At 39.5% G+C, this 18599-nt stretch overlaps 1 protein-coding gene across 1 annotated transcript in view; it reads right to left on the bottom strand.

Moving 5' to 3' along the window:
* Window positions 1-339: 339 nt before the first annotated feature.
* Window positions 340-18599, bottom strand: part of C7 (complement C7) — a 101134-nt gene continuing 82874 nt past the window's right edge. Inside the window, exons 16-18 of the mRNA XM_075588656.1 lie at window positions 6124-6220; window positions 3089-3273; window positions 340-1335 (exon numbers count right to left, since the gene is read on the bottom strand). Of these exons, the coding sequence (XP_075444771.1) occupies window positions 1157-1335; window positions 3089-3273; window positions 6124-6220 (461 nt within the window). The 3' untranslated portion in view covers window positions 340-1156. The remainder of the gene's footprint in view (window positions 1336-3088; window positions 3274-6123; window positions 6221-18599) is intronic.

Raw genomic sequence — 18599 nt, 5'->3', positions numbered from 1 at the left:
AATTGACTGTCCCATATACAAGCACGAAATCTCATGTCATTGAGTCACAATTCTTATTAGGATGTATAAAATCACAGATTGTTGCATCTGGAGGTGCTTTAGTATAAGCATGTGAATAAACAATTTAAGATTTACTGCCCAAAACTCATATTTGCAAGGAAGATCAAAAATGTGCCTTTCCTAAACGCACATTTAGGATGCTAAATGAACAAAGCATATAAAGCACGAAACTCTTAAGTGGTCTTACATTTTAAAATGAGGAAGGGACTGTAGGTATATTGACAAAGAACCAATAACAGAGACAAGAATAGCTTCCAAAAATTAGTTATCATATAAGAATAAAGAAAAGTAAGTTGTTCATTTATGTGACTCAGGAAAAGCGGTGTCAGGTTAAATATCCATGTATATAACTTACAAATAATGTTTATTATGAAGCTTATTACGGTAAACACCTGTCTTTTCAAAATACAAATTCTGCAAATCTCTTGAAACAGCCAAGGATTAATTTCGATTATTTTTGCTCGACATAACCTTCAATTGCAACCAAGTATAAATAGAACCCAAAGAGCAGAGTTGAGGGTTAATTTGAATGCTTAAGCTCAGAACAAAGCAGGCTTGTTGTTAAGAGGTGGGAAAGACTTGAATCTTATCATTTTCTACCATCAGCATAATTGTTCCCAGCTCCTTGCTGCTTTGACCTTTAAATGCTTAAAGCTTGTTGACAAGCTTAGTACTTCACATACTGTATGCTTCCTTTAATAACATAAAGCTGGAATTAAATTACCATGTTAAAGGGTATAATTCCACTCCATCACATTAAAGGTTCACTCTTTTTTAATTAGGACTCATGCATGTACTTTATCAGACCTAATCAAAGCACGTTATGTTTTTCTTGCTCTTTTTGATGGATCAAGACGCAGTGAAAATTCCTGGACAGGTTTTTTTTTTTAACGTAATGCTAATGCTAACTTACTTACAAAATACTAAAAAACATGACTTTTACGAATTGAATCTTAAAAACAAATTTGTACACAAAAATGTAATAAATCAAAGACATTTGTAAGCATGAAGGAATATCTGAACTGCAGAAATGTTGAGTTTCTTTGACGTGTTCTATAGCAGTAGGATAACTGAAGCATAAAATACTGCATTTCCTCTATACTTCACAAGGACTTATGCTGACGATTGTGACATTCTCCCTTTGGCACTTGAGGATACCAGCTTCACATTCAGTCATGGTTTGCTTTCTAATGTTGCCATTCACTTGGACACAAATGCTGATTCCTCCATCTCCACAAGCTTTCGCTTCCCTGCAGGCACATGTATTCGTTTTCTCTATATAGAGAGGAAAACGATGTGTTAGCATAATGGACAAAACCATAAACAGTAAATACTAGTGGAAGACAAATTGAATAATATAAATCAATAGCTTTGATTTTTTTTTTCTGTTGTGGGAATTGAGTTCAAATTAAAGGAGCTTTAATGGGCATTTAACCAAATGTCTTTTTTTATTAACCAAAATCTTTACCGGATTGTTTGCTACTTGTGCAAGTTGTCATTACGTTGCACTTTGTGTTATTCATTTCAACATGACAGTATCATTTATTATGCAACTCTCCTCTTGTTTTTATTTAAGGCAAAAATATAAAAACATTTTATTTTCAAGTCTTGATAGTGATTGCATGTTTATTTCTGCGTCACTTTTTACAATGTGCCCATGTCTGTTCAAAGGAGTCACCTGCAAAAGAATATAGGCTCTGATTAGTGGTATTGGAGCTTGATCTTGCATTATCTGCTATTGACATGAATGTCAGATAGTGTGGGATCAACACATCTAAAGAAAAGACATGGGCTAAGATTCAATAAACCCTGTTATATCGCAGTGTGATCCCATGAATACTGTAATTGATATGAACTGCCGTAACCACTGGATTGAGATGCGATATCTTTTAGTGAATCTCCCCCTCAATACTTAAAGTTATGCCATTGGCTAGCTTCAGTATTAGGATCCATACACATCATTATATTTCTTGGTTTTCCCACTCATTTATCGCACCAACATCAAGTCCCCACCCTGTGTACTGTATAACAGAAGGACGTCTAGCGAGGATTTATATGTCACCAGACAATGAGATTTACAATCTGGGCCATGCTGGGCTCAATGCTACTTAATGCCAGATATCTTGTCAAAAGGGAACTCTCCCCTCAAGGTGAGGGATGTCCGAATTAAAACATCACAGGCACGGTATAAGCTGCATTAATAAAAGGTGTACCTGTATGTCTATAGACTATGACAGCGCTTACATTCTTAAAGAGGGGGTGTTGCAGCAAATTAGTCTCAGTGGTAATTATAACAATACTTGTATAGAAGAAAGAGCTTCAGAAGAGGGTTATGGTATATTCAGGAGGGGAAAGGAGGGTAATTAATTGTTATCTTTGACTAGACTAATGGAACAGCATAGACTCAGTAATGGGAGCATTTTCTTAATATTTTTTCTTAGGACAAAATAATATTAACTATAGAATTATAGTTCCTTAGAAAAGTGATAATAAAAAAAAACATTTTTTAACAGACTGTTTTGAAATTGTATTTCTTACTCATCTTCTAATGTATTTATGGGATATTCTTGCCATTTCATTATGTACTCATTTATTCTTGATGACATTTAAAATTACAAATATAAATATGGCAACATATTAATATACTATTTATTTATAAAATGTTTTACCAGGAAGTAATACACTGAGAGTTACCACTAGATTTCAAGTATGTCCTGGGCACAGAGTTATGATAACAATACATGGTAACATTAAATGAACAGGGTTGTACATTATATTTAAAGACATTTCAGGAACAGTTAAAGACAATATGTTATGATCGTATGTAATAATTACAGACAAGATTAAAATGCGAGACAGCTTTAGTTTTGGAACAACTTAGACTGATGGTGGCTGTGAGAGTCTCCGGAAGATAGTCTTTTTCTTTAACTTTTCTTACTGTACACCTCACAACTGGAACAAAGATCTATTATTTAAACAATAACCAAGGCAAACATTGTTTATCTTTAGATACTTGGGGATTAATTACCTGCACAAACTTCCCACAAATGGCATAAGCCACATGATCTTTCTGTGGCTGCAGGAAATTCACAGTTTGCATCTTGTGTCAGAGTATATTTTCTTCCTAGACATGCAAGAGCATGCATCTTACAGACAGTAAGAAGAACATTTTTGTTATTTCTTCCATCGATGGCACAAACCGCAAACGAGGACCTACATATTAAAGAAAGCATCATTATTATACTTCGGAAACCAGTGCTTCCATCAAGTAGACTCAGATACCTGCATATGAATTCTGAGGGGTATTTGTAAGGTCTGTGATCTCTACCCAACATAGAATGTCTAGGTGAGCTGTGTAAAGATGTCTTTGTCTAGTATTTGCTTTTGGTGTAGTTTTATTTCTATATATCTCACAAAGCTTCTAATTGTACTTGGTATGCAACTAAATGCTGTGTTGTTTAGGTAACCATTACATTCCAAGATCATTGTTCAACTGAACAGAAAACATTATAGACACATAAGGCAATGCAAAATCACGCAAACATGGGGGAAAGGGGAAGCGAGAGACTTTCAATTTAGTAGTGTCACCAGTTGTATATACAGTATATCCCCTCAAACCTCCCTCCAAATAACTTAGGGAGATTTGCCTGTGCTGAAAAAGGAGCACACCTGTGGTACATGGCTGGGTGATATGCTAATCACTATGCAAAGTGTATTTAAATGAGTCCCATCCCAACTACATAGAGATAATAAGCGTAAGGCAGCGATCTAATGATTAGAATGATGTATTGGTGTCAGACCCAACAGTACTAGAACCCACAACCACTAATCGAACTATTAGCATATCTCACAGGTGTCTCAGGTGTCCTCCAGAAAGATCATTAAACTGTCATCCTGCAAGTGGTCTGATTTAAAGGAAGCCAGGGGAAGGGAGATACTACATGTACTGTATATGCACTCATTTTGGTGCTACATGTCGGTTATGCACAGTGTCTACGGTATAACAAAACAGGGACAAAGATATCCACTGTGCCAAATGCCAGTGTGTCAGACACATGCTGAAGTGAAATATTTTATTTTAAAATAAATTTAAAAAAAACTCTACAACTGCAGGAAGTTATTCTGCTGGCTTCCCAAAGTGCACAAAGTGTTATTGGATTGACAAGTTTAAGCCATATATGAGGAATTGGCTATGGTGTCAGACAACTGGATTAGAAGTTGAACCCACACAACCTCTATTATTCAAGACAACAGCTCTAGTAGTGTGAGCTAAACAGCTGATGGCTAACACCACTGTCACAGTATACTTAGTTTTGAGCTCTACTTCCCGTTGAGTGCTCATACCTGTACAAAGCACTTTACCCTATTCTGGGATAGAGAAGCATATCTAATAAGCAGTTGTCTGCCATTGGACACCTTCTGGTGTGGGAAGACACCTTACAATCCATTTATTTGAATAGGCTGTAATGCATTCCAGGACCAAAGGCCTTATGGAAGAACACTACTTAGCAGATAGGGCCCACTCTGTCACCAGGTCCCTTTGTTATATTACTTTCTCTCTGCATCTGCTTTATGTGCTGTGCTTTACCTCTTTTTACTTGTGCGTGGCAGTAAACCTGTGTTTTATTTAATCTCACCTGGTCTCAGTAACTCAGCCTTCAGTACATATTATTTTGTGCTTGAAGTCTTTACAAGTTTACAATCAACAAAATATATATCCCTTGGAGGTATGCTAATACTAGACAGTGGTACAATGCTAGACATTAGCTGGTTTGCTCACACAGCTTTCCATAGCTGTGACCTAGGAAAGCACAAATTGTGGGTTCTAGTCCTGTTGGCTCTGACACCAGTACACCATTCCAGTCACTAGGTGTCTTAGGCTTGTCAACTCTATATAGTTGGTAAGCAAATAATTTTAGGAAGTGTAGGATGGGACTCATTTAAATATAGTTTTCATAACCTATCATTTAAATATACTTTGCTTATCTCTCAGCCGGGTACCTCAGGTGTGCATCTTTTACAGCAGATGCATGTCTTCCTAATTTGGAGGGAGGTCTGGGGGATATATATATATGTATGTAGATAGATATCTGGAGATACTACTAAATTGAAAGTCTCTCCCCCGTTCCCAATTTGTAACAATCCTGCACCGGATTTCGGATTTCTGTCTCTAAGAAAAATACAACTCCAAAATGGCGGACTGGCCTTTCAGACTGATCCGCGGACCAGAGGAACTGGCAGGTGCAAATGTGTGATTGGTAATATATTGATCATTACTAAAATGTAGTCAGGCTGGAGTGTCCCAAAGAAAGGGTTGAAAAACACTGCATTGGCATATCCAGAAGACCTCTTAAAACATTCATATTTCTACATACACTGCCTAGTAATAGATCTGTATTTATTTTCTTTTGGACACAAGTTAGCATTAGAAAGAGATGGATTTTTTGTGGCAAAAAAGAAAAGCTCCGGTGGCCAAGTCAATTGGAGTCGCTTTCGAGGGCTTGTGCATATTCTGAATATGTGGAAAAAAATGTTATCGCACAAATAAATGGAACAGGCACATTCGCCCTTCCAGGGTTAAATGTGATGCAATATGTTCCATAGGAATTTATGCATTGGGGACATATCTGCAGACTGTATCTACCTGGAAAATTCTAGCTTTATCTTTGTATGCTCAATTAAGAAAAGTTATTGAAGTGTTCACATAATAAACACATTTGCACACGATTGTGTGTAGTATATAAATGTGAGTAGATTTCTTCCACAAATAGACTGGACTACTAGCAACCCTAGCCCAAGCTGGATGTGCAGAGATATCAGTGGCCAGATATTACATCTTTGCCACCTATTTCAGCACATTAATACACAGTCTACTGTATATTTGGTAAGAACTATTGTTTAACTGTTGGTAGCTAATAAATACATTTTACTAATACCTTAATTGCATATGTAAAATAATGTGATGTTCTCTCCTGGGTCCCTTCACTGAAAATCTGCATCTCCACTTAATGGAACCCACATTAAAAACACCCATCAGTCATAGTAAAGCAAACATTACATTACCCGCACTCAGGAGGCATTTTACAGGAACATATAGAATTCTGGAGTTTTTCCCATGGTTGGCATTTACGTTCAGCTGGTTTTGGCGTCACTGCAGGTGCTGCAATTAACCAGAAAATATTACTGTTAAAATCAACAACAAAAAACTATTGTAGAAAAAATTCTATTGCTAATCTGCCATTTAAATGTATGCAAAAGATAAAGCAGATGAATTGTACTCCTCAAATGTATACTTAACATAATGTATACATTAAAAATTGGCAGGTTAGCAAGTTAGAAATTTGACCCTCAAAGTTCGTTCGGATGCCCGAGTCATGCTTGGGAACACATTTTCAAATGCAAACACAATACGAGCAAAAACATGAGAGAGCCTCATCTTCTAATTTTTCTTTGTGCATTTATTTGTTATTTTAAATAAATAAACTGGGCAAACTTTTGAATTCACAAATGAAAAACACGTGAATTTTTGCCCAATCATTCGAAGTTTGTTATTTTGATTTTTTTTTCTTTATAATTATTTATAACACAAACCGAGTTCCAGCAAAACCAAACACGCAAAAAATATTTAGAACTAAAAGACAAAATAATATTACAACCAAAACCCAAATACCAGTGAAAGAGTCTAACACTAATTATTAGGTTTACATGTATGATTTTTATTTTTCTCTTGACAATAAATTTCAGGTTGACATGCATCTGCTTTAATTAGGTAACTCAAAATTGAGCACATGCATCCATTACAGTTCATGTTATTAGATGTTAAAAATAAATGCAGGGAGGCACATGCGCCATGCGTGAGAAGATGGCAGCCTAGGAGATGAACTCAGTGGTTACTCGGGCAATAATATAAGCATTATGCCCTATCTGAAGTGGCCTCTGGCCAAAAGTGCATGACCTACCCAATACCTGTCATCTCAATGGCACCAAAAATAAAAAATAAAATCCCAAGATGAATTAGCAGAGTTTTTCAAGAAATATGAGTTCTTCCGCCGTTTCACCCCTGCAGGGCCCCCACCACCGTGCGCCCTCAGACTTTGAATAGGAAATCAAACCCAGGAGTCAACACTCTACAAAACGAGACATTGAGAATCTCCTCGGCAACATCAAACTGCTGCTCCATGATGAAATTGAGCAAGCCTTAAAACAAGAGCGATCCTATCTTGGAGAAAGGACCGACTCGTTGGAGATGACCCTAGGCAAGACGATCGCTGAAAAAGAGGACAGCCCGGGACTCAACACAGTGAAGGCCCAAGCCACTAATGTACTGTGTCAGGGTCTTCCTGGACGTCCTGCTTCCTGCCACAGTTCCTTTGTCTGTCCACCGGATGTGCTGCTGTTTCAATAAAGGCCCTTGCCTGCACAAGGCTTGTCCCATTCTGTTCCTTGCCCTGCCCCTGCCATAGTCTCTGTCCCTGTAGATTCCCTGCTGCTGACCTTGCCTGTAACACGACTATGATTCTTGTCGCCTGTCTTGGACTCCTGCCTTTGACCCCGACTACGATTCTTACAACCTGCCTTGGACCCCTGCTTCTGACCCCGACTATGATTCTTGCCATCTGCTGGACCCTGGACCATTGCCTGTAAACCAGAATATACCTTGCCTGCCCCCTGCTGTTCTGGCCAATGAGGTCCTAACTGCACCTGAAGTCATGACATACTGGAACGACAGGAGAACACAGAGAACAGGGACATAAGCAACAATCTTAGGATTCGAGGAATCCCTGAAGCGGTCACAGACATTTCTGCGTGTACTGATTGATCTGTGTGGTTGATTGAAGTGCTGGTTGGTTAAAGTGTGTGCAGTTAGAACCAGAAGGAAAGGGAAGTACTGGGCATACTAGCAGGGTGGCTGTTTTGGGGGAGTGTGCAGTGGGTTAATCTAATTTTAAAGTGTGCTGTAATTTGAAGCCTGTAACTTTTTTTTCCCCTTTCTCCTGCCTGAGGCAGAGTGGGTGTGGTTGGTTAATTGGCTGGCCTAACACACCTGCAGTGGGTGGGGTTAGTTAATTGATAACCTAACAAACCTGGTGGGTGTCCCTATTTAAACAGAGGCTCTAACGAATCCTGAGCTTGCGTGTACTGATTGATCTGTGTGGTTGATTGAAGTGCTGGTTGGTTAAAGTGTGTGCAGTTAGAACCAGAAGCAGTTTGAACAAGGAAGCGGTTAAACAAGGTATAGTTTATTGAAGTACAGTTTACTGTTAGTACTTCTAAACTTTATAGTTGCTAGAATGAGCAGGATTGAAAATGCCACTCAATGCACATCTTGCCACATGTATGTGCACTTGGAGCAGCTGTTCCAAGGAGCATACCGCTGTGAGAAGTGTGAGCAGGTGGTCTCTTTAGAATTAGAGATGCTGATCTGAAGAGGCAACTTGCAATGTTGAAGGACATTGGCAATCTTGAAAGGGAATTAGAGCTCACTGAGCAGGCCCTTGCTTCGACTAGTGGTGCAGATGGTGGCGCTGTTAGTGAGGAGCAGGTAGGTAGCTGCGTGACAGTTAAAAGGGGAAGCAGGGGCAATATGGAGAGGTAGGTCGTTTCTGAGCTGACATATCCCAATAGATTTGCCATGTTGAGAGAAGATATTGGGAATGTTGGGGCAGAAATGGCAAGGCTTTGGGAGACTAATTCCTCTAGCAGCCAGGGGAATAGTTCCTCCAGCACAGTGGGGACTCAGGATGCTCAGATGCAAAGAAAGATTGTGGTGGTAGGGGACTCCATTATTAGGAAGGTAGATAGGGCAATCTGTTGCCGGGACCGCATGAACCGAACAGTTTGTTGTCTCCCGGGTGCTCGGGTTTGGCACATTGCGGATCGGGTAGACAGATTGTTGGGGGGGGGGCTGGGATTGACCCAGCGGTCTTGGTACATGTTGGCACCAAAATAAAGAAAAACCTGGCGCCAAATAGTCAGTGGAATGTCCTGTACTCCTCAAGGGATCCGCACACTTGCTCGACAGACCATGCAAAGAAAAGAACACAAACAAACAAAAATCATAGCGCAACACTGTAGGGTAAGCAGTACTGCACTAATACACACAAACAGTTAAGAATCTTAGCGATTATTAAAATAATTATTTATTAAAAAGAACTATGCCAAGACCGACAATGGCAAATACAAGGAACCGCAGGTCATCCGGAGCACAAAAATTGGAGCCCTACTTACATACAGCAAGGTTTAAGCTCGCATGGTAGGAACAAGTCCTAGGTAGAGATGATCTCCCTGGCAGGTGATGCCTCTGCTCCACTGCGGCTCAGACACCAGTCAGTCCTTACGATGGTAACCGGAACAGCTCCGGCCGTGGGGGCTGGTGTGCGGGGTCCACAGCTCTGCACCGCGTGTAGACACACGCCTCACTTCCTCCTACGGAGCAACAGGAAGTCTCTGCGCGCCCGCGCGCGATAGTGCCCGTTGCCTTAAAGGAACAGCTGGCAGGCTGAAGGGAAAGTTGGGCTCCAAGGCCAAATGTCCTTAAACGTCCAAAGTCAGTCAAATAGTGGCTGTGCCACTAGCCCTACGCGTTTCGTAGATGTCACTCTACTTCCTCAGGGGCTCTGTAGTTTAAAAAGCGCTCTGAGAGTCATAGAAGGACTCTCAGAGCGCTTTTTAAACTACAGAGCCCCTGAGGAAGTAGAGTGACATCTACGAAACGCGTAGGGCTAGTGGCACAGCCACTATTTGACTGACTTTGGACGTTTAAGGACATTTGGCCTTGGAGCCCAACTTTCCCTTCAGCCTGCCAGCTGTTCCTTTAAGGCAACGGGCACTATCGCGCGCGGGCGCGCAGAGACTTCCTGTTGCTCCGTAGGAGGAAGTGAGGCGTGTGTCTACACGCGGTGCAGAGCTGTGGACCCCGCACACCAGCCCCCACGGCCGGAGCTGTTCCGGTTACCATCGTAAGGACTGACTGGTGTCTGAGCCGCAGTGGAGCAGAGGCATCACCTGCCAGGTAGATCATCTCTACCTAGGACTTGTTCCTACCATGCGAGCTTAAACCTTGCTGTATGTAAGTAGGGCTCCAATTTTTGTGCTCCGGATGACCTGCGGTTCCTTGTATTTGCCATTGTCGGTCTTGGCATAGTTCTTTTTAATAAATAATTATTTTAATAATCGCTAGGATTCTTAACTGTTTGTGTGTATTAGTGCAGTACTGCTTACCCTACAGTGTTGCGCTATGATTTTTGTTTGTTTGTGTTCTTTTCTTTGCATGGTCTGTCGAGCAAGTGTGCGGATCCCTTGAGGAGTACAGGACATTCCACTGACTATTTGGCGCCAGGTTTTTCTTTATTTTGGTTTATTCTGTTAGTACTGGCAGTATCACCGGGCAGCCATCCTTTATTATAAGTTTTTTAATATCACACTGTGTATTACACTTTAGCGCTAGTTCACATTTTTTTTCTTCACATGTTGGCACCAATGACAAAGTTAGAGAAAGATGGAGGGTCCTAAAAAATGATTACAGGGATCTAGGCCAAAAGCTTAAGGCAAGGACCTCCAAGGTAGTATTTTCTAAAATACTACCAGTGCCATGCGCTACTGCAGGGAGACAGTCAGAGATCAGGGAGGTTCATGCATGGCTAAGAAAGTGGTGTACGAAGGAGGGGTTTGGGTTTTTAGAGCACTGGGACTCCTTTTCTGAGAGGTGCCATCTATATTCTAGGGACGGTTTGCACCTCAATGAAGAGGGATCTTCTGTGCTAGGGGAGAGAATGCTAAAAAGGTTGGAGGAGATTTTAAACTAGGATGGAGGGGGGGAGGGGAATGAAACAGATAATTAACTAAATGGAATAGATGAGGATACACGGTGGTATGGAGGTAGAATGGGGGCAAGTGCAAGTTTGACAAGTAGTGAGAAACCCATAGTAAATAGAGATAATTCTAGAATACTTCTAAAGACTAAACCAAGTGGGAGCAGAAAAGAAGGAGCAGATAAGATAATAGTACAGGCTGAAAAAAAACTTAAATGCATGCTTGCTAATGCAAGAAGCCTCACAGATAAAATGGAGAGCTTGAATTAATAGCTACAAGGGAGCAGTATAATATCATAGGCATTACTGAAACATGGTGGGATGAAACTCATGACTGGACAGTTAATTTAGAGGGTTATTCTCTTTTTCGGAAGGATCGAACAAATAGAAGGGGAGGTGGAGTATGTCTATATGTTAAACCAGATCTAAAACCTATTATAAGGGATGATGTCTATGAAAGGAATGATGAAAATGTAGAGACCTTGTGGATAGAAATTAGCAGTAGAGGTAAAAGTATAAAGAAAATGTTTGTGGGAATATGCTATAAACCATCAAATATCTGTGAGATTGAGGAAGCTAAAATACTTTTGCAAATGGAGAAGGCATCAAAACTGGGTCATGTTTGCATAATGGGGGATTTTAATTATCCAGACATAGACTGGGGCAATGAGATTAGCGTTACAACAAAAGGAAACAGGTTTTTGGGGGTGCTTAAAGATAATTATATGACCCAAATTATTGAGGAACTGGATTTGGTCATATCAAACAATGTAGAAGTAATAACAAATATTCAAGTCCTGGAACATTTGGGTAACAGTGATCATAACATGGTCTCATTTGAAATAAATTATCAAAAAACAGATTACTTGGGTTTAACAAAGAATTTAAACTTTAGAAAGGCAGATTTTAATAAATTTAGGTCTAATCTAGTAGTAATACAATGGGATGATGTTTTTGCAGGGAAAAATGTAGGAGATAAATGGGCAGTCTTTAAAACATTGTTAGAAATGCACACTTATCAGTGTAAACCCTTGGGTAATAAGTATAAAAGAAATAAGTCAAAACCAATGTGGCTAAATAAACAGGTAGGGGAGGAAATGGACAAGAAGAGGAAGGCGTTTAGTTTCTTTAAATCAGAGGTGACAGAGACATCTTTTCAGAATTATAAGGAATGTAACAATAATAGCAAAAGGGCAATTAAATTAGCAAAAATGGATAATGAAAAAAGGATTGCAATAGAAAGTAAGATCAACCCTAAAAAGTTATTTAAGTACCTTAATAACAAAAAAAGAGAAAAGAAAATATAGGACCCTTTCAGTGTGAGATGGGTAGGCAGATTGTTGGAGATAAGGAAAAAGCAGAGGTATTAAACAAATTCTTTGCCTCTGTGTTTACCAGGGAAGAATCAAGTTCAATAGTAGCGCCACAGGAGGAAGCCACAACCTCCATATTAATGAACAATTGGTTAACTGAGGAAGAAGTTCATAAGCGACTTGAAAAAATTGAAGTAAATAAGGCACCTGGCCCCGATGGCATACATCCAAGAGTTCTCTAGGAGTTAAGCTTAGTAATAGCAAAACCATTATATTTAATATTCAAGGACTCCATTTCCACAGGCTCAGTACCACAAGATTGGCGTAAAGCAGATGTGGTGCCTATATTTAAAAAGGGAGCTAGATCACACCCAGGGAATTACAGACCTGTAAGCCTGAATTCAATAGTAAGTAAACTACTTGAAGGTTTAATATGGGATAATATTCAGGAATACCTAATGGAAAATAAAATTATTAGTAATAGTCAGCATGGATTTATGAAGGATAGATCTTGCCAAACTAACCTTATTTGTTTCTTTGAGGAGGTAAGTAGGAATTTAGACCAGGGTAATGCTGTTGATGTGGTCTACTTAGATTTTGCAAAGGCTTTTGATACGGTTTCACACAAGAGGTTGGTGTACAAAATAAAGAAAATTGGACTCAGTAATAATATATGCACCTGGATTGAAAACTGGTTAAAGGACAGACAACAGAGGGTTGTCATAAATGGAACTTTTTCAGGTTGGGCTAAAGTCGTGAAGGGAGTACCTCAAGGATCGGTACTGGGACCCCTGCTTTTTAACTTGTTTATTAATGACCTTGAGGTTGGGATCAAGAGCAAAGTCTCCATCTTTGCTGATGATACTAAATTGTGTAAGGTAATAGAATCAGAGTAGGATGTAATTTCTCTTCAGAAGGACTTGGAGAGACTGGAAACGTAGCAGGTAAATGGCAAATGAGGTTAAATACAGATAAATGTAAGGTTATGCATTTGGGATGCAAGAATAAAAAGGCGACTTATAAATTAAATGGAGATATATTGCGGGAATCCTTGATGGAGAAGGATTAAGGAGTGCTTGTAGACAGCAGGCTTAACAATAGTGCCCAATGTCATGCTGTAGCTGCAAAGACAAACAAGATCTTATCTTGTATCAAACGGGCAATGGATGGAAGGGAAGTAAACATAATTATGCCCCTTTACAAAGCATTAGTAAGACCACACCTTGAATATGGAGTACAATTTTGGGCACCAATCCTAAGAAAAGACATTATGGAACTAGAGAGAGTGCAGAGAAGAGCCACCAAATTAATTAAGGGGATGGACATTCTAACTTATGAGGAGAGGCTAGCTAAATTAGATTTATTTACATTAGAATTGAGGCGTCTAAGAGGGGATATGATATCTATATACAAATATATTCAGGGACAATACAAGGAGCTTTCAAAAGAACTATTCATCCCACGGGCAGTACAAAGGACTCGGGGTCATCCCTTAAGGTTGGAGGAAAGGAAATTTCACCAGCAACAAAGGAAAGGGTTCTTTACAGTAAGGGCAGTTAAAATGTGGAATTCATTACCCATGGAGACTGTGATGGCAGATACAATAGATTTGTTCAAAAAAAGGTTGGACATCTTTTTAGATGGGAAAGGTATACAGGGATATACCAAAAAAGTATACCTGGGAAGGATATTGATCCAGGGATTAATCCGATTGCCAATTCTTGGAGTCAGGAAGGAATTAATTTTTCCCCTTAATGGGGTTTTTTTGTTTGCCTTACTCTGGATCAATAAGTAAGTATAGATATAGAATAAAGTATCTGTTGTCTAAATTTAGCATAGGTTGAACTTGATGGACGTACGTCTTTTTCAACCTCATCTCCTATGTATCTAAATGGCTCACATCAGCCCTCTCAGGTCAGACAGAAGCATACCTCATATAGAAACAAAAATTCACCAGGCGCTCCCGCAGGTATACGAATCAAAACACTCTAATGCAATAATAAACTCAAAATAAATAAATAAATAAATAAATGAATAAGGCTTTATACAAATGGTGAATGAATTGCAGCTCAACCTTCACCGGATCCTTCTAGTAGATCCTTGGGGTATGCTGATAGTTGGGAAAAGTCAGGGAGCGCGATTCACCGGTGGAAACATGAAAAATAAAATATAACAAACAAAAAATAGTGCAACTCTGTGTGGAAAAGCGGATCAGCAGGACCCGTGGCTCACTTAGATATAGATATATAACACAAAGCAATCACAAAATCAAAGGTTACTCCAAGGCAAATCTGCCCATATAAAGCGACAGAAACAGTTCAAAGATTCAAACAGATGGTGTATTGGGGTATACAAGAACCGCAGCAGCGGTAGGCAGTAAAAACTTACAAGAAAGCCTTGTTAAAAAAGGCATGTACAGGACAGGCAGTATTCTGGCAGAGGGGATCCACCAAAGTGTGATGTCGCGATACCGTGGTGAACGCTGCGCTCAGTGAATCCTCCGGTCAGCGCATCAGAGTACTTCCGGGTTCAGTCCCTCCAGACAAGAGTTACACGTGACCGCTCTTGTCCTCAGATGCTGCGACAGTCAATACGGCAGGGTGGTCTTCTCTCTACGCGTGGCAACTTCCGCGTTTCACACAAAGCTTCATCAGGAGCGCAAGATCACCTGGTATTGGCTGTAAGTCTCAAATAGCCCCAACCGTCCAATCCGCGGGCTTTTCTTATAATGCACTCAGGCTAATTAATCCAGTGATCCAATTAAATACATCGTTACAAACCATAAATAGAAAGGTACAAATAATAATAGAAAAATACATATAACTTTAATCATACATCAAAAAACTCCTCCTACTATGTGTAATACCTAGAAAAAATGAAAAATAAATATATAAAAACTCAATAGATACATCTAATACTAGCAGTGAGTGGGGCAAAAGATACTTCCCATACAGGGAAAAGGCCAGGAGGAGGGGCAACAGTACAGAAAACCATATGCCATTAGATAAAAATCTGTCCATATTAGGCGGTTTAAAAGATGAAGAAATAAACTAAGTGACATATACTTTGTTTCAAATGTGTGAATACACCTTAAAAACACCTTAAAAAGTATAAAAATACAAGGTCTTGCATACAGAATGAGGTGGAAATAAAAAATCATAAAAAGGCAGCAATATCTATATCAATATTTAGGCCGTGAGGCTCGAGGATCTTCAATTTGAAAATCCCAAAACTTTCTCTTTGGATGGGTTTTCTGTCTCTATTCCCCCCCTCCAATGTGGATCAACGCTTTCAATGGCCCTAATGAAGATGAATATGGATATTTAAATAGGCCAAAACCCATATTACCTGTTTTTTATTTTCTCCCGAAAATCCATAAAGACCTAAAAGAACCCCCTGGGAGACCCATTATTTCGGGGATTGGGTCTATCACCGAAAATTTATCTGAATACATAGATGCATTTCTTGGTAAATATGTAATTGGGATTAGATCATATTTGAAAGACATGATGCAGATCCTCGATATTCTAAGCACTATCGAATGGGAGAAAGGTTATGTCCTGGTGACATCAGATGTAACATCATTATATACATCCATTAACCACACCGATGGGATGGCTGCAATACGGGATGTTTTATTGGATGATCCTCTATTAAAAACAGAACAAGTTGAATTTTTATTAGCCAGCATAGCTTTTATTCTCAAGCATAACTATTTTTCTTTTAATGGAGATTTTTATTTACAGAAGTGCTGTACCGCCATGGGGACCAGGTTCGCACCAAGCTATGCAAATTTGTTTATGGGTGTCTGGGAGTCACAATGTGTTTGGTCCCAGAACCCGTTTGGTGCGACCCTTTTCCTCTGGCGGAGATATATAGATGATATCTTTTTTATCTGGAAGGGCACTGAGACAGACCTTTTATTATTTTTAGACTTTTTGAATGCCAACACCTTAAACCTCCGCTTTACGAGTAAGTTCAGCGAGAGGGAGGTGGAATTTTTAGACTTGGTCCTTTTCATTGAGAATAACAGGATTAATACTTTGGACCTTTTTTAAAACAGTTGATGCCAACAATTATATTTTAAAATCTAGCTGCCATCATCCACAGTGGGTTCGTAATATCCCGTTTGGTCAATTGAAAAGGATAAAAAGGAATTGTAGTAAAAACAGTGACTATCAAATTCAAGCACAGATCCTGGAGAAGAAATTTTATGAGAGGAACTATGACCCTAAGGTGGTAACTCAAGCAGTAGAGAGAACGAATCTCATTGATCGAGAATCTCTGTTACGACCAAAAACAAAAAGGACAGGTACCACTGATTATCAGGGGGGAGGACACAAAGCGCAAAGAACTTCCTCTCCAAGGTGGAAATAACACAAGGAATCTCAAATGGGCAGCATATGTAAAGACAAAAGGAAAAGAAAATAGTGCAACACAATTTAATTATAACATATAAGCGAGCAAGGAGGCTCCAACACACTCACATGCTCCAAGGTAAATAAAAGCAATTTAACCACTCTGGGTTCAGACGCTGTGTACAGGACTCCAAACAGCTGTTCTTCGCTCTCCACTTCCGTATTTGATCGGCGTCTGACGTCACGAACCCTACGCGTTTCATCCAAGGTATGGACTTCTTCAGGGGGTTCCATACCTTGGGTGAAACGCGTAGGGTTCTATATGCGCTAGGACCTTGTGTTAGCAGTCAGTGCTTGTGACGGACTCTTTGCTGTGCTGCCAGCTACCTTACCTCAGTGCTCCTGTGTTTGGATATCTTCCGCTGTGCTGATCTTCACGGAGCAAGAGGGTCCTCCCCTTGCTGTTGGAGAGTGAGAGAACTGGTTCGTGACGTCAGACGCCGATCGAATACGGAAGTGAAGAGCGAGGAACAGCTGTTTGGAGTCCTGTACACAGCGTCTGAACCCAGAGTGGTTAAATTGCTTTTATTTACCTTGGAGCATGTGAGTGTGTTGTAGCCTCCTTGCTCGCTTATATGTTATAATTAAATTGTGTTGCACTATTTTCTTTTCCTTTTGTCTTTACATATGCTGCCCATTTGAGATTCCTTGTGTTATTTCCACCTTGGAGAGGAAGTTCTTTGCGCTTTGTGTCCTCCCCCCAGAAGTTTCTTTGAGAGATTGCGAAATCTCTCACACCAGCTGCATCTCCTCTTGGTGATATTCATTTGTTTTTCTTTATCTATATATGTGTATTTAAGGTTTGCGCTCACTTTCCTTGCACCACTGATTATCAGACTGCATTTATTACCAGATGCAATAGAAAGGCAATAGAGATTAGAAACATTATTGGTTAAAATTGGCATATTCTGAAAGAAGATCCTATCCTAGGAGCAACACTTAGTGATAGGCCTAAAGTAATTTTTAAAAAGGCACCCACCCTTAAAAACAAACTAGCCCCTAGTGCCTTTAAGAAAAAGACACAGGAGGGATGGCTGAAAAAACCTAAAGGTTTTTTTAAGTGCACTTCGTGCAAGGCCTGCAATTCAGCCCTTTTAGAGAAAATAGATTTTAAATCTCACTCAACTGGGGAATGTTTTAAAATGAATACATTCGCAACATGTACAACTAGTTTTGTTGTTTATCTATTGGAGTGCCCAAGGCCCCTAAAAGTTCGTATCCTAGAGCATCGGGGGAACATTAGGAAAAAATTAGCAACACATAGTGTACCAAAACACTTCTTAAAAGTACACGATGCGAATCCAGCAGGATTAAAATATAGGGCCATTGAAAGCGTTGATCCACATTGGAGGGGGGGGGGGGGGGAATAGAGACAGAAAACTCATCCAAAGAGAAAGTTTTGGGATTTTCAAATTGAAGACCCTCGAGCCTCACGGCCTAAATATTGATATAGATATTGCTGCCTTTTTATGATTTTTTATTTCCACCTCATTCTGTATGCAAGACCTTGTCATGCTGTATTTTTATACTTTTTAAGGTTTTTTTTAAGGTGTATTCACACATTTGAAACAAAGTATATGTCACTTAGTTTATTTATTCATCTTTTAAACCGCCTAATATGGACAGATTTTTATCTAATGGCATATGGTTTTCTGTACTGTTGCCCCTCCTCCTGGCCTTTTCCCTGTATGGGAAGTATCTTTTGCCCCACTCACTGCTAGTATTAGATGTATCTATTGAGTGTTTTATATATTTATTTATTTTTCATTTTTTCTAGGTATTACACATAGTAGGAGGAGTTTTTTGATGTATGATTAAAGTTATATGTATTTTTCTATTATTATATGTACCTTTCTATTTATGGTTTGTAACGATGTATTTTATTGGGTCACTGGATTAATTAGCCTGAGTGCATTATAAGAAAAGCCCGCGGATTGGACGGTTGGGGCTATTTGAGACTGACAGCCAATACCAGGTGATCTTGCTCTCCTGATGAA

The sequence above is a fragment of the Ascaphus truei genome, chromosome 1, assembly GCF_040206685.1.
Source record: "Ascaphus truei isolate aAscTru1 chromosome 1, aAscTru1.hap1, whole genome shotgun sequence".
NCBI lineage: Eukaryota > Metazoa > Chordata > Amphibia > Anura > Ascaphidae > Ascaphus > Ascaphus truei.
The sequence above is the reverse complement of the archived record's forward strand: the minus strand, read 5'-3'. Positions and strand labels throughout refer to the sequence as shown.